This window comes from Anticarsia gemmatalis, chromosome Z (assembly GCF_050436995.1).
Source record: "Anticarsia gemmatalis isolate Benzon Research Colony breed Stoneville strain chromosome Z, ilAntGemm2 primary, whole genome shotgun sequence".
In the NCBI taxonomy this organism is placed as follows: Eukaryota; Metazoa; Arthropoda; class Insecta; order Lepidoptera; family Erebidae; genus Anticarsia; species Anticarsia gemmatalis.
The window spans coordinates 12,443,469-12,460,658 of NC_134776.1; the positions used below are offsets into that span (position 1 = coordinate 12,443,469).

Sequence of the window (17,190 nt, forward strand, 5' to 3'; positions counted from 1 at the left end):
GTCCAGCGTCGTTCTAAAGGAATTTATTTCGTAGAAAATATAATTTTCATAAAAAAATATGACAGAATTTAAAATATTTGGTCGCTTCGGTTTACAATGTAGATCACTAACAAACCAATCAGGACCAGTACCAATCGAAAGCACAAACGCACCAATATATAAAAGTGTTCAACTGGTTTCTGGTTGATAGTTTTTGCGGTTCTATGACTGCGTGGAACCTGATTGAAGCCTGTTTCGCATCACGTACTCTAAAAGAGCCTGCACTGTTTGACATGCTAATAAAAAGAGTTCAGGTGCCATAGTATTCAATTGTAGTAAACACATATAAAAATTGTAACTACAAAAATTCCTACCCAAATCAACATATATTGACTGCAGTGTGGATATAATTTGCTGTAGACGTAGTTACGCGGTCGCATCGGAGAAGTATACCGCATTGATCAAAGTTCACATAATCTACAAATATCTGAACACTTAGCCGTGTGAGGTAATGAAAGCACTTACCGATATGGTCCCCTTGAACCGAGGGTCCATTCGCCGCAAACCGTCCATGAAATCGCGTACAATCTTGCGCGAGTGGTCGACGATGCGGAACCCAGTTATATTGACTGCGCCGTATTCTGTTACTTCGTTCTCCCAATGATCGTCCATAACCTGTTAATGGGACGCTTTAAGCTCTTGTTTCAAGTAATTAAGTTGTTCAAGTTCAATAATAATGAATGAAAACTCGACATAATAATCGAATATGATCAATGATCATTGTACTAAAAAAATAAACCACTTTTTAATGCCAATACAAAATTGTAAAATGGAATCAAAACAGTTAAAGCCCTGTGTAAACAAACGGCGCTCACGTAAAAGTAATTTAAAGCTAGACTGGAAAGCTTGTGTCGGCCCATCAAACTTGGACATACTTCTTTTAGAGGAAAATTGAAACTGTGTTCGTAATCTAGGCGAGAACAGGCAATACTCACCAAGCCGCTGAGCATGTAGTGATAGGTTCGGCGTCCCAATTGCACTTTTCGAACATGTTCCACCAATATGCTTTTGGCGTTTTTTGCGTTGCAATCTAGTACTATGCGCTTGTTGCCCCAGCGGTCATATTGTTCCAAAGCCAACAAGAATTCCATGGCGTCTGACGCGTTATTAATTCGCTTCACGAGGGCGATTCTAAACGCAGTACGGCCAGGTTGCATTGTCTGGTACAGTTGCTGTAGTCTCAGTAATCCTGTAGGTTAATGGTTTAACTTAGTCTTCAGCTTGGTAACATATTAAATGAATGCCTGAGATTACCTAAAGTGAATATTGTTTTGAATACACGTTCATAGTGAGAAATTTGGGCAACGTAAATGGATATAGTTTAAGTATCATCGTTAATTGTGTGTTAACAACAGTCTAATAGCCAATTTCCTGCACATTAGATTTTTTTATAGTACAGTTCTTGACGAGCTGTGTTAAAGAATACGCTTTTAAAACTCTACATCTTGTTCGGAACCCAAAAAACAAACACGGTCTCACAAATTGAAGTAGGTAAAAAGAAAATAATTATACCGACATCGACATCGGGGCATTTATATATCCCAGTCTATTTTCCAGCTCTCCTAAACCAATTCGAGTCCACACGAATTTTATTGAATTAAACGCCCCATATAAAACAACCGGAACGAAAAAGGGACAAAGCGAGCTCCGAAGAGGTAAAAAATAAAAACTCTTTTCCTCTGCGTGAGTGGGTGGCCCAAAAAGGTGGGTACTATACTTACAATAATATACATATCTAATGAAATGGGCAAAAATAAGATATAAGCTTTTGTTCGCGGCGACAATGTTTTATAAAGTTATTATCAACGTATTACGAGGTGTTTCGTGGTACCCGCAACCGGCGGTCGTGTACTATAATGCAAGGAGTAATGGCGAAAGTAAACTCTTCGAATATAATAATTGCTTTGCCTATCATTTGTTATCTCTATATTTGTGTTTCACAAGAAAAACATTTAGTATTACGTGTTGTTTAGTGTACACAATTTTGTCTATAAAGATACATTCAGAAGTTTCAAGTACAATCAAATTCCAACATTATTGTTAAGCTACGAACAACTTGGATTGCACAAAAAGCTATATTACAGTTGTGCAACTGAGATTGAGTTGTATTTCAATGGACCGTAGACAGAACAGAGATACTTGATTCTTTCAACAATCGGTGCCAAGAATTTCTGGAGTAATTTCATTTACTTATGACATGATACGATAGCTTACCTTTAGGCAGTGCCTGAATTAAATGATTTTGTTTTGAAGAAATATTTATACAAAATATTATCGAGTTTACGAAAATCGTTCCCATCACGGAAAACTCTCATATTTTATTTTCCACATTTTCTTATCGAGTCAAGCGAATGAAGAAAAAACCATAAATGCGCAATAGATTGAATCGCGACCTATTTAGGCCGTTTCGCAGCGAACGCGCAAAAGGATATCCAAAACAGTTTCGCTGTTAAGAGATAAATGTGCGGGGAGAGATGCGGTGAAAGTTTCGTCCGCAGCCGGACTATTCTCACCATGTGTCGTCTGAACTCGTGACCCTTGAGGTTTTCCACTGTCGTCGGTCGACTAATGGCTTGTGACGTCAGCTGCGTGAACCGCCGTGTGCGCCCCGAAATCTATTATAAACTTGTCGAACGCGATATGAAACGACCCCGACACGCCGCTCACTTTTTCATAATATATCGCAAGGTGTTGGACGGCGAAAATAACGGTAGAGGAACGCCAACATAGATTTACGAGAAAGCAAGCTCGCGCTTTTCGCCTCGTTGCTGCTCGTACCTCAGACTTGTCTGATTGATTAAAAGTAAAACTATTTCCTTACCGGTCGAAGTTCAGGCGATAATTGCAGTTAGAAAAGGTGGAATTAAAAACTTCTCGATTGTCACGCCGGCAACGGCTTTGTGGCTTTGTTAACCTTTCGCGACAATTGTTACGAAACTCTTGAGTCTTCCGAATGCGACGATTATGAGCAATGTTAATAGTTAGCTTAAGTTCTTAACTTCGTGGAGAATTTTCAACTTTACCACTCAGGTATTTTAAAAGATAACTTGTTGAAAATTATACGTTATAATATCGAAGGTATTATTTCAGTCCTGCAGCTTTTACATTGAAGTCTGAAGAGAATATTTTGATAAATTAATATACGGACTTAAAGCAATATTATGTTTTATGATGAGCTGATGTTGGCAAGTTGATAAGTAGAATGCTTTCAAAAATTCACGATTGCGTTTGCAGCACAACTACAAGTGACCAGTAAAAACAAAACTTCCTGTAAAATCATTATTACACTAAGTGCAAAACGTAGCGTCACAAATAATTTAAGTTTATTAATAGCGAAATAATAATATTTCAAAAACACCGTTCGTCTATCATGAAATGAAACCAAGAATGCCATAAGCGTAGCGTTTGTCAAAAATGCACTAGCTTATTTCCGGATACCGAAACAAAATACGTAGGTAATCATAGTATTGACGATATTAGTGAGAGAAAACCCTTTTGCCGCTATTGATGGGTCGTACAGATCCCACTACGTTCGTATCCGCGGTTTCGTTTCGTCGCCCCTATTTCTACACCAATTTTATTTGATGGGATCTTTTTGTTCTTTTTGTTCTATTTCAACCCTATATTCCAATATCCTTGCTTATAGGTTACAAATTGGATTAGAAAGACGCGGTCTGGTGTCTCACCGAAATTGATTTTACGAGAAACATTTTATCTTGACGAAACTAGGATACACTCTTTGTTATTGTTTTATCCAGAGGACAAATAGCCAATGGACCTGAGTGGTCCAATTCGTTTTTAATTTCTTCTAGACTTTTCATTTGATTGAACAGCAATTCAAAGAAATGGTTGAAGCTAGACAAACAATATTAATTTATTAAAAGCATAGTCTAAACGAAGCAAGGATATTTTAAAATTGGTATCAAGGAAGCTTCTCAAGCCAGCGACGCATTGGAATTCAATTTATTCAATAATGCCGCGAAGAAACGTGCAGATAGCCACCTAACGAAATGCGTGGCACGGGCACGTTTTTGTAAACAGTTCACTCTTAGCTAAAACTATTAACATTTTAGGCTACCTCTCTACAACCAGTAATAAATTAGTTAGTGTTATAGACAGATTATAGAACTTTGTTTATTTTTTAATTCAGACACAGATCAAACCAAAACATTCTTTGAAGAGACTCATTTGAAGTTTTAGATTATGGTGACGAATTTAATCTTCATGAAAGAGATGAAAGGATTAGGAAATGAACTCTATAATCCAATATTTTCACGAAGCGTTACCTTTCTTTTTTAAAACCGAAAAATCAAGACGCAGGAAAACGTTGTACTTAATATTGAACCCTCCTTCCTTATTTGAAAAGCCATTACTTTCAAAGAAGGAAGCGGAAGGGGTGAACCGATCTCCAGAAATCATTATCTCCGAGAAAATAAAAATTGTGTTGTCCTTTAACACGTCAAATATTGTGAGCTATTTGAGTTTTGAGCGTTAAACGAGTGGGTAATATAATAGTGTAGTGGAAAACTTATTCATCGCGAAAACTGTGGGTAAACATTGTTAAATAATTTAAGGCTTAGCAAGCTAACGAGTTTAGCGAGCAGTATTTTAATCTTAATCAGATTAATTTTATCACAGTGATGAGCTGTGCAACAGGCATTCGAGTTAACAATACACTGTGCTATTGTAGTGAACGAAGTACGTTCAGATTCAAAAGTACCATAACGCGTTGATTGATGTCAATTCAATTTCACGCCGATTGTACGAGTGACACGATTGCTTAGGTTACGTAGCAAATATCATATTTTTCTGCTATCACAATTTCTACACACGGTCACTAGCGTAACATTAATAACTTTGCACACGATATTTTTCATAATGGATATAATATATTGTTTCAAAAACAAAACTACGTAACAGCAGACTGCAATTAAATAAAGTAAGACAAAATAATAATGTGTCCAACCACAACGATCTACCTTGAGGCTGGCAAAGTTTTGAGATCGAATCGAGAATAGATTTCGCCGCGAACTTTTCTTCGACACAATAGGAGTTCTTTAACTTCGGATAATAATAATTAATAAAATGCTGAGTGAGGATCGATGACGAAGCGACGAGTAATACGAATTCTGTTATAATTTCATCAACTAAAGTTCATGATTCACTTAATAAAGACATCAAAAGGCAAAGGAATTGCTCGCTGGATGGCGCACTTTCCCAGTTTGTGACAGAGTACCCGCTTAAAAGTCATCGTGGCAACTTGGAGACGTTCCAATTAAATATTAACTTACTCCATTATGTGCCCCATCCACTATAAGTATCTTTACTACAAACATTTGGTTGCAGCGCTTGAACAATTATACAACTTATATTTAAGAGCACCGTTGTATTTCTTTTTAACGATATTCGGAATTTTGTTACTAAATTTCATTGGATATTTTATCGAACAGACCTAGCTGACGGCACAAAATCAAAGCTATAATTAACTCAACACAGAGTTACAAAAATCTGTATTATAAAAAGAGTATAGATATTGTATTGTGCTTTCACAGGTAAAGCATTGATGGCGAAAAAAAAAAACAGGGACATAAGAATGACTGCATAGCGGATATCAATTCTGTCCGTTACTTTTCACCGCGGACAATAGGCCTCTCACAATACGCATTACAATAACTTGTGTTGGTCGATTCTTTTAAACAGTATCATATTGCAGCGGTATTTTTTCATCTGACGCGTGGATTTTCATATGACAAAAATTCACAGCACTACAGCCCAACAACTGTGATTGTAGCGTTACAAGTAATAATTAAGTAACATTCAGAATTATTGTTTTTTTATTAAAGTCCCTTTGATGTATAATACCCGGTAGCAAAAATTCTGAATGAAATTCCGTACATTGCACACAACTGTAAAATTAATCTATTTTGTCAAAACAATTTTAAAAATTTAAATTAATTTATTATTTTTATTTATTTAATTTAATTTTTTAATTTTAAAGTGCGAAACCTAAAAGAAAAAATCTAAATATAAAAATCTAATTATAGTCTAAAAACCAATATGGTTTGATTCTCATATATTAAATACACAAGTACGATACGAAATATATAATAATAATATATTATTTATACGAGAAAATAGCGTCATTGCAACCAATGTCAAATGATTTGTCGGCTTAAATTATGTCGTGTGTTGTTGTGTTCTGTACAAATCATAGTGAATAATAATAAGGTGGACGTGTTGTTTACGATTTGATACATTTTTATTGTAAACTACAAGATATTATCAAAACAAAACCAAGAATATATACAATATACATCGATCCCGATGACAGGACGCCGCCGTCGGCGCCCTAGGCAACGGCAAGCGCCGTGGCGCCCCCCGGCCACACCTGTCAGCGCTTCTTTTTGACGGATTATTTTGACTTTTATGTTTAGTTTTAAGTGAAATTTCTTTGTGTTTTTTAGTGTAATATATATATATGCAAGGGACGTGCGGTCCTGATGGTGGTGCGAAAGTAAGTACCGGTCAACCTACTCCGTCGCGGAGTGATCTATTGCGTTGCCCCCACTGTTCCCAGGCCCGGTTTTTCAAAGGTGAGAGGGGTTTGAGAGTACATTTTGGCAAAGTTCACAAAAACCAAGATGTACTTTCAGGCCCCCAATCTCTTAACAATACAGACTCTTCTCAAATTCCCTTATGGCAGAAACTATCAAAATTAAAACATTCGGTGCCGGTTTTAAAGCGAGTTCCTCGGGGTGCGAGGCCTGTCGTGGCCCAAAGTTTGGCGCGCTGTATAGGCCTTGTAGTCCGAGAGAACTCACTAACCGCCTGGGAGCAGTTATTAACCTTCCCGTTTAGGACTCTACATGTTAAGAAAGACCAAAACACTCCTAATAGTTTGACAGCCAAAATTAAAGAAAATTGCCGACAAACCAGCCACTTTTTTGACACAAAATTTAATAAAACCAATAATCATTCGGTCTTTCATTATGTAGAGTCCAAATTAGGGGAGGGTGATATTGCGGGTGCTTCGAGATTGCTGTTTAGTACGGATGTAGTGGCGCCTTGCTCTCCAGAGACATTCGCAGCTCTGCAGAGCAAGCACCCTACAGCCCCGGATGACCTCTCTTTCCCGGACCCTCCTGATCCTGACTGGGAGCATATCGTGGTAACGGCTAAGGACGTCCTCGCTGCCGTGTGCTCTTTCCGGAAGGGGTCCGCCGGCGGCCTCGACGGCCTGACACCACAACACCTAAAGGATCTGGTGTGCCCGGGCGCCGGGGAGGCCGGCGTTGCGCTTCTGAAGGAGCTCACGGCTTTAATCAACCTGATGCTCTCCGGCAGCGTATGCGATGCCATCATTGATGTTCTGTACGGGGCCAATTTGTGCGCTCTGAGGAAGTCAGATGGTGGCATTCGCCCCGTTGCCGTGGGGTGTACCTATAGGCGTATGGCAGCCAAAATTTGTTGTAAATTTTACAAAGACGATTTGGCATCAAAATTCCAACCCCTTCAACTCGGTTTCGGTTCAAGAGGGGGTTGTGAGGCTGCTATACATGCCCTGAGGACGTACCTTCGTAGCAGTGAAGGAGAGGTCATCCTAATGCCCGCCTTCCACTGCGAAAGGGTAATGAGTAGGAAAAAGCTGAGCGGAAAGGAGTAAATAGTTCTCACCATCCATTAAGAAAGAGTTTCAGTGAAAAATGGGTTTTGCCTTCCATTGCCGGCGAGTTTCGAGGAGTGAGCTAGGCGGGAAATGAGTGGAGTCAGATGAGCGAGTTGTTTGCCTTCCATTGTCAGCAGCCATGAGCGAAGAGGCGCAGAAAAAATATCTCAGTGCCGGGTAGTCCGCAGAGGAAGCAAGTCGCGCGATAAATTTTACGAAAATGATGTCCGACGATTCTAGTGAAGAGGACTACGTAAATACAATAAATAAATGCTTGCTGCTCTACCATTATAACAAGAAAAAGAAGCGTAACAAACCAAGATTTTGGATGAGCAACCATATTAGAACCATAGAACCATATTAGCGCAGGCGTCCTAACCTCAAACAAAGGACGAAAGCGGGCGAGAAAAGGGGCAGGGAGGGTGAAGGGGGCGGAGGTGTAAGCAGAGTCCGTTCAAAACTAGCGCGCAACACAATGACACAGCGGACCCATTTTAACTCGCTCAGTCCGCTTCGCTTACTCGTTCACGATGGAAGCATTTCTATGAAATTTTGCGTTGCGAGTCGAGCGGAGTCCGTTAGAAATCCGCTCAACTCTGTCACCACTTTTGTAACTCTTTTTACTCTTTTGCTCCGCTCCGTTCGCTCATTCACAGTGGAAGCACTTCTATGAAGATTGCCGTTGCGAGTTAAACGGAGTCCGTACGAAGCCCGCTCCGCTCGCAGTGGAAGGCGGGCATAAAGGTTGACCTCAAAAATGCTTTTAATTCAGTTAATAGGGACACCTTGCTGACCCAAGTAAAATCTGAAACTCCCAAAATTTATAAATTCGTTTGGCAATGTTATAGACATCCCTCAAAATTATTATATAAAGATAATCTTTTGGCATCTTCTGTTGGTTGTCAACAAGGTGACCCTCTCGGACCGGTCATCTTCAGTCTTTCTATTCACCCTATTATTCGGCAAATAAATTCCAAATTTAATGTTTGGTATTTGGATGATGGGACCTTGGGTGGCGATGTAGACACTGTTTTAAAAGATTTGGCTTTTCTAAAAGACAAATTCAGTTCAATCGGTCTGGATCTAAATTCTAACAAATGCGAATTATACGTTATTAATCAGAACATAAATAAATCTTTGGCATTATCTAAATTTAACTCTTTGACACCAAATTTAAAAATTGTTGGGAACAGTTCTCTTCGCCTCCTTGGGTCTCCCATCCTGGAAGAAGGTTTCGTACCTTTTTTAGATGAAAAAACTCAAAATTTTAATGAAGTTTCGGATCGTCTTCTCAAAATTAACTTACAGTCGGCTTTTACTATCATTCGGTATTGTCTGTTTGTTCCTAAATTTACCCATGCCCTCAGATCCTCACCTTTTTGGCAGAACCTATCACCCCTTATTAAAATTGATAATGTCATTAAAAACATGTTGTGCAAAATTTTAAATGTGGCCCTGGACGACCGAGCATGTAGTCAAGCCTCTCTACCCATCCGCTTGGGTGGCCTCGGCGTCCGCAAAATTTCCGATATTAGTCTACCTGCGTTCTTGTCTTCGGTCCACGACACGGAAGAGTTAACCAGGAAAATTCTAATTCCTACACTGGTTGACTTTGAAGTGTCGTGCAAGACCGACGCTGTGAACGTTTGGAAGATGACCGCTCCGTCTACTGATTTACCCCGAAACCTGTCCTCCCAGAGACAGTGGGACGCGCCGCTCTGCGGGTTGGTTAGGAAAAACCTTATCAATACTTCATCCAATCCCGCCGAGCGTGCTCGCCTGTTGGCTGTGGGAGAGTGGGAATCGGGGCTTTGGCTTCAGGCACTCCCATCGTCCAACGTAGGCACGAAGTTGGACGATGCCACTTTTCGCATCGCCACTTGCCTGCGTTTAGGTGCTCCGAGTGTTTCTCCGCATCGTTGTCACTGCGGGGAAGCTGTCGACCGTCTAGGGCACCATGGTCTTTCCTGCGGTAGGAGCTCTGGCCGTATACCCCGACACGCACACCTCAACGACATCATTCGCCGGTCTCTTGCCGCCGCTGGAATGCCAGCCATCTTAGAACCTAATGGGCTGGCGCGCGACGACGGGAAGAGGCCGGACGGTATGTCGTTGATGCCTTGGAGGATGGGTCGGCCTTTGGTGTGGGATGCGACTTGCGTCGACACCCTTGCGCCGTCTCATCTTTTAAGGACGGCCGGTGCTGCTGGAGTTGCTGCTGCGGCTGCCGAAGACCTCAAGCGGCGCAAATACAGTAGTCTTGTTGGCGACTATGTCTTTGAGCCGTTTGGGGTCGAGACGCTGGGACCATGGGGCCCTAGCGCCCACTTACTCTTTAAGGACATTACCAAACGCCTGGTCGACAGTTCCCGTGACCAGAATGCTGGCATTTTCTTGGGACAAAGATTGAGCATTGCCATACAACGTGGCAATGCTGCCAGCATTCTGGGAACGTTCCCGATTGACAGCGATGTGGAAGAGTACTTCGACGCGTAGTGCGCTTCCCATGTTTTTTTTTTTTTTTCTTTTTTCTATTTTAATACTTGTTTCTTTTATTTATTTTTTATCTATTTGTATATATAGTAAGTTTATTGTTGTTAATTTAAAATGTAATTGTAAATATTTTCTTTAATATTAATAATTTATAAATATTGATCTCATATTTTAAAATACAATACTGGGTATTGCTAAAATAATTCAGAAATACGAATAAAATCCTACAAAAACAAATAATTTGTTGTAATATTTCTAGTACTTTAAATAAATAACGAGAGGGAAGTCAAGTGCATATTTTAATGACGTAAGCAAATTTCAACGCCTAATGTTGCTTGCACACAGCGTATTTTACGGATAGTAATAAACATAGTTTTGCTTAAGTACGAGAGCGCATTGTTCACGCGTAGAGACAAGTAATGGAACGTGCTTTGTTTTATTAGAGCAATGTTCGTTATGCTACTTGATTACTGATTGTTATACTTATCAGTATAACTATAGTATTCATAATTCTATTGATAATATTTTATATCTGCGTGTATCTTTCTCTATCACTCTTGTTAAATTATTAAAACTCAAATGTCTGACTGACTGACTGAGTGACTGATTGACTGACATAGTGACCTATCAACGCACAGCCCAAACCACTGGACGGATCGGGCTGAAATTTGGCATGAAGGTAGATATTAAGACGTAAGCATCCGCTAAGAAAGGATTTTGGTCAATTCCACCCCTGAGTGGATTAAATAAGGGATGAAAGTTTGTATGAAAATTCCGTCCTAAGTCACAAACCTCGCGGGCATAAGCTAGTTAAACATAAATGAGCTAAACAACCCGATTAACGTAGTCACCTTGCCGCAATAACCGAAACAACGCGTGTCGTGGGTTCGAATCCCAATCGGCACAAATATTTTTTGCGATGAGCACTGGTGAGTAAATTTATCTACGAAGAAGAGAAAGAAAGTTATCTAGTTACCATAGTGCTACCTGTAGTTTGGAATCAGATGGCCTTGTGTGAATTTGTTCATTAATTTAAAGTGCTAGTAATTTTCAAAGCACACATCTAAGTAAATAATTTCCCTAGTACATACTTAAAGCAAATTACTTTTGTAAGTTGATCACGTATGATACGTTCGTACATTATTATGTGTTCTATTTGAAACCCGATCTTTTGATGGAATAACGAGAACAAACCTTTCTAACAGTAGGATCAGGGGATTCGGGAGGCAAGCGAAAGGCTTCACCTTGCCCATTTTATTTTCCCCTTTTCCCTTACACTAAGCTAAAGGGACCTTTAAATACAATAAAGTATTATTACCTGAGGAGCGATTACGTATCCTACGACATGTCATTGAGTTTTATAAAAATGATTATAGATTTATTAGTAATACTTGCACAGTCTTTCGTGTATGTTAGGTAATAATTTAGTGTGAAACTTGCACTCGAGTGCCGATGTTTTATAATATTTTGTTTGTGAGTCATATATCTTAGACGCATAAATATTTTTCCGTAATATTTTCTAACACAAATATTTTAAATTATAGAAAGTCAGTTCAAAGATTATTTTTCTGCAACTAAGAAAGATAGCGTATATTATCTACTAAGTATTTTGTTGTCATAAATCAAAGCAAGGATTAGATATGTATAACATGTTATTGAATGCAACCATCAATGCAATGAATAAGCTGGGTTAGACTCAATAATAATATGAATATCTCGGATTATCACACTATATCGTGCATGTGGGAGGAGGCTTTATACCCTATAAGCTCAGCTTCTACATCTTCAATACTAACCCAGTTTGCTCTTTGGCAATATTAATGGAAATACAAATGTATTAACTTAGCTGTTAGCAGGAATACATAGCGTTCGAGCAGTAAGGTGCTTCGACGATCCAATCTAACTAATAACATCGTTTGCGAACTGCTAAATGCAAGGAGTTTTATGAAAGCCATTTGTTACTAAACAAACTAGCGTGACAATTAGTTTGACTCTAGTTATTAAGAGTTATGTAAGACGTAGTTTTTTTTATAGTTCAATCGAATAATGCTGATGATTATATCCGAAATTTGATCTGCGTACCGGACATAGCACTATAAGTCTTTTCTAATCTATATTAGACTATTTCTCAATAGTTGCCCGAAATTTGGTAACATGGCCGGTTAATAGCAATAAGCTCGCCCCCTAATACATGGGACCAATGTTGTAAATATAGCAAAACGTAGTCGTGTTTCATACAGCCTAAGCAATTGAGTATAACAGGCGTGTTATTATGTATGTAGCTTTTTAAAGTACTTTAATGTTCGAAACGTAATTATGATAATTTTTATGTATACAATATCTGTTTTCTTTTCAAACACAAATCTTTCCTGTCTTTTGATTTAATGCAAAATGTTACAAGTCTAATGAATTAGCATTTAGCGTGAAGCACCACAACTTCTGCATTCTGAACACTAATAAAATTAATTTCGGTAATATTTTCTTTTTCGTCCTATCTTATCACGAATTTTGTGACGTATGTGTTTTTCAGCGAAGTAAGCACTTAGTAGCGCCTTTTAATGTAAATACTGCATTCAAGGACAAAATGATGCTATTTTCAACTCGGTCAGTCAAGTGACCACTTAGCAAGCTAGTTGACCGCATGCTTTGAAAAGAGATCGGAAAAACTACGGCCTTGGTCGTCATCAAACAGAAGCCGTTTAGTTAATACTTGGTAGTGTAAATCAGCGTAGTTTTTCAACTACATATGAATTATTAAAATGAATAGGTTAATTGCTGAAGTTATAACTAATAGCTTGAGTAAAATAACTAGGTCGAAAGAGTTCATAAACGCCAAGATTGATAGTCACCACGATGATGATAAGTCGTCTCTTGTTTTTCAAAGTACTTGCGATTCAGTGCTTTTTGAAACAAACAGTAAACGCAATTAATATTAATTATTGTTCATAAATTAAAATGTATACAACTTCTTCAATAGCCTTAGTAGAAGCGTACCCTTGAAGCGCCTTGGGGCCACGGTTGAGACCCTAATAACTCAAAGTAAATAACGTTCTATCAGACTCATGACTTGCGGAATTAATTACGAATCCCAATGACATAAAAACAATGGCGTTCGACAGATAGACTTTAATGGGGAATGTCATTACATAATTAGGGTTCTATATCCCAAAGGGAATTGAACGGATCTCATTTGATCTCGGCTACTGCCCAACCGATTGTCTGCTTTCAGCTACATTTAATTCCTTCCTATAGCGTGCAACCCCATAGATTATATATCAAATGGTTTGCAATCAAATCCAAGTTGAAATCATGTCGCTTATTAGAAGCGTTTGTAATCTATATTATGGGTCTCTGTAGACGGTAATGCTTATAACAAACAAGCATCTTAAGGTGATAAGCCGTTCTCTATGGCGGCATCCATCAAAACATAAAAGGAAATAATTAGTGAGCTACACTTTAGCGACATTATCAGCAATGATAGGGAAATATTTGTAGGCAAGTCAAAACATCCATTAATTTGATTACAAACGTACACCTAACTTGCACAACCAGACGTTATTCTGCAAGTTTACAAAACAAACTTTTTGAAATAAATTTAATTAGAAAACGTTGAAATAGCCCAACACCGGGCACCAGGCGGTTATAATCGGAAGGTGGCCTTTAAGCCAGTTAAGTCACCGTACACTTGGCCCTCTTATTTATTTCGGGGTTGCGAAGTCAAGTGAAGGTTTCTTTTCCTCGCAACAATTTACGACAGTGCATAAATATCAATTTCTCTGTTATTTGCAATAAATTCACATTTTGATATTACACCGCGGAGGAGTGCACGGCTCGACATTATATTATTTTTTACCTTCTGCCGGAAAATTATGAGGACTCAACCGAAGTGGTACTTAATAAATAAAACATAATTGTGTGCACAATTTTGTTGAAGTCTGTCTCGTTTTTTAAATTGTACGTTATTCGTTACGTTAAGTTAGAATTTGTTACCTACGATATTTTCTTTTTCATTTCATTCAGTTACTGGTCGCTTTGCTAGTACAGTAAAGTGGTAATTAGATGAAATACGTACATCCACTATGGACATACTTTCTCAAGAGTTTCATGACTTTTGGTCCGCCGTTTGGGAGTATACATTTTAGAGGCTTTGCCCACTTTTAAACAAAAGCAAATTTTGAATCATTGTAAGCACGAAAATAGTTCAAAGTATTTAAAGAGCAACTCGTTAGGATGGACGAAAAATATTGAGACTCCAATTAACACCATAGGCTGGTAGGCAGTAGGATCCGTGAGATAATCACAGTACAAAAAGGATTCAAGAGACAAGCTTGATCATACCATGTTCTTCATAGAAACAGATATAATTTCACAACTCTGAGTGAGCAATCGCTAATATCGCCTGCTAATGCAAAGTGCGTCGCGATATTTGTAAGTGACATACCGTTATCCCAGCCCCATGCATCCACCTGCAGTCCCGTCTTGAATAAATTGAATACGATATGATCTCAATGCTCAGTTCACGGCACATGCTGATTCTAATCTTCAGCCATTTCAATATCAATATTTCGTTATATTTTTTTCGTTTTGCGTAATGAAATTAGTTTTTTACTTCGCCGCTTCAAAGAAATTGTTTCGATGTGTTTTATTTTGTAATGTGTATTTTACTGTAATAAATGTTATTTTTGAGTTAATATTGGCAGACTATATGTAAACTAATTAAGGTTTTTGTTATTAGGGCGAGTTTAAGTCAACCTATCGTAGAAGTTACTAAAAAATTGTGATTAATTAAAATTGATGCGCTTTAGAAACTAAGGGCCAGTCATAACTTATGGATTTGTTTCGGAGAACCTATCTAACAGATAAAGTGTCCGCAAACATATTAAAAAAAAACTGTCTGTTTTCCACATTCCACTAAACGTTACTAGGAGGCTATCAAGTATTTGAGTTAGCAACTATTTGAAAGCCATTCCACTGTGCATGGATTTCCCTCTTAGGTTATAGTAATTAACGCGTTACGCCGAAGCAGCAATGTACGTTGACGTTCACTATTTGTCAACTGAGATACGTGATAACGCTGGTCCAAAAGTGGTGCATCTGATCCTAAATTATATTGAACTAGGGATGAAAATTGAACGCTACGAATCCCGTCCATTTTATATAGCAACTAGCTTTGTAAAGCTACGTTACACCGACGACTTGCAACAAGCGTTTGAAGTAATCCGATTTTTCTCACACCGCACTTCTTGCTAACGTCAAATTTCCCGTATTGATACTGACAGGCGGAGTTTGTAAAACCAAGTTATATGCATATGCGCCGTGCAAGAGCCACCTTGCAAATATAAAAAAAATAGTTTGGATATTTGGACAGATGACTGTTACTCAATCACGACAAAACTTTGTAAATGGACTAACACTTACGATACATTATATCCTGAGGAACCTTTTCACCCGAACAATGGCGCGGGCAGAAGCTAGTAAGGCACTAAGATAGCATTTGGAGTATTCTACTTCTCTTCAATTTATTTGTAGAATGTTACTTCGTTTAAATAGTGGTTCTTCAACTTGGTTAAAATAATATTCAAGGAGGAAAAGTCGAAAAAAGTAAAGAAATAGTATTTTTCTATTGTTAGGTACTCAATTTCTTAAAAGTACTTATATAAGAATTGTATCTAGGTATACCTAACAGAAGTTAATATGATAAGCTTCCATTTTTGTTACGGGAACAAGGCTATAAAATACCAAAGAAGGGAAATATCAGCCCTCTGAAAACATCAAAAAATATTTCTAGGTTTTCCGAATAGTGAAAGTAAGAATAGAAATTGTATTCTTAAACATACTTTGATGTTTTAACACATTGGTTGTGATATTTTTATGAGACGATTTTTATTTATTAGACTAGGTAGGTAAGTACTACCTGATTTAGTTTCATATGAACCATCGATAAGGTAATAAGGGTTGAGTAAGATGTCAATGAGAATCTATAAGTAATTATATACACGTAGAATCTTCACTCTTATTTAGTAGCACAAAAGTAACTTATAATTTTAAGAAGGAATCCATAAAATGTAAGGTAATTTTGCTGGAAAACATAAATAGCAACTATGACACTGAATGAATATTTCATCTCACTTAGATTAATAAAATTTGGCACGCGCTGCCTAAATAGGATTCTGTTTTTACTGTTAGGAAACATGAAATGACTCGCAAAAGTGTACGTGTCGGCTCTTCACCATTTTATGTCTAAAAATAATGATAAAGGAGGCCGTTTAGCTTTCTCTCTTTAAATGGTAGCGTGCCTAAATACATAAAGATGTCACGGAAAACAAACATCGAGTTTCGCTTTTAAAGATGAAGGTTTTGCTTTCTTTTAAAACCCAATCTGTGAGCCTATCTTCTCCGCGATGGGGAAGAAAAATTCTTAACATTTTTCCCCGAGCCCTCGAATGGCCGACAAGTTCAACGTTGTGATTGATTTTACGCAATATTCGTCGGCCACGTCGCGACTTTTGCTACTCACAAAATAAACTTGGCCCACGAGAAAAACGGCTTAGAAGCACGCGGTATAGTGGCCTACACTTAAGTTCTATAAGAGTAGAACAAATCTTTGCTTTGTTCCCGGAAATTAAATTGGAAATAAAATCGCTGAAAGTTGAAAAATATTTTTATGCTATGGATATTTATTTTAGAATATGTAATAAAAGTACAGCGTACACAATACGTTTAATTTTATAGAAATGTTTTACAACGCTTGGTCGATTTTGTTAAAAGGCATTCGTCAACGGTTTTTGTTGTGTTGTTGTATTTTTAACACATTTTAGTTTTTAAATTTTACAGTATTGTGCTATATGCAATTTTAAATGCAAATCGACAGCAACAACAATGACATGTTGCACATATTATAATGAATATATTTAAGAGTTATCATTCTTGTAAACTACGAAATAAACTGTACTCTGTTCAGAGATAGAATTATCTTGAATATCGTGAATTTG

General features: G+C 37.9%; 1 protein-coding gene across 1 annotated transcript in view; it reads right to left on the reverse strand.

Annotated features, from left to right (window-relative positions):
• LOC142986375 (glutamate receptor 1-like) overlaps positions 1-17,190 on the reverse strand; it is a 77,549-nt gene that overhangs the window by 23,811 nt on the left and 36,548 nt on the right. The window contains exons 5-6 of the mRNA XM_076134844.1: positions 975-1,228; positions 505-654 (exon numbers count right to left, since the gene is read on the reverse strand). Coding sequence (XP_075990959.1) covers positions 505-654; positions 975-1,228 — 404 coding nt within the window. The remainder of the gene's footprint in view (positions 1-504; positions 655-974; positions 1,229-17,190) is intronic.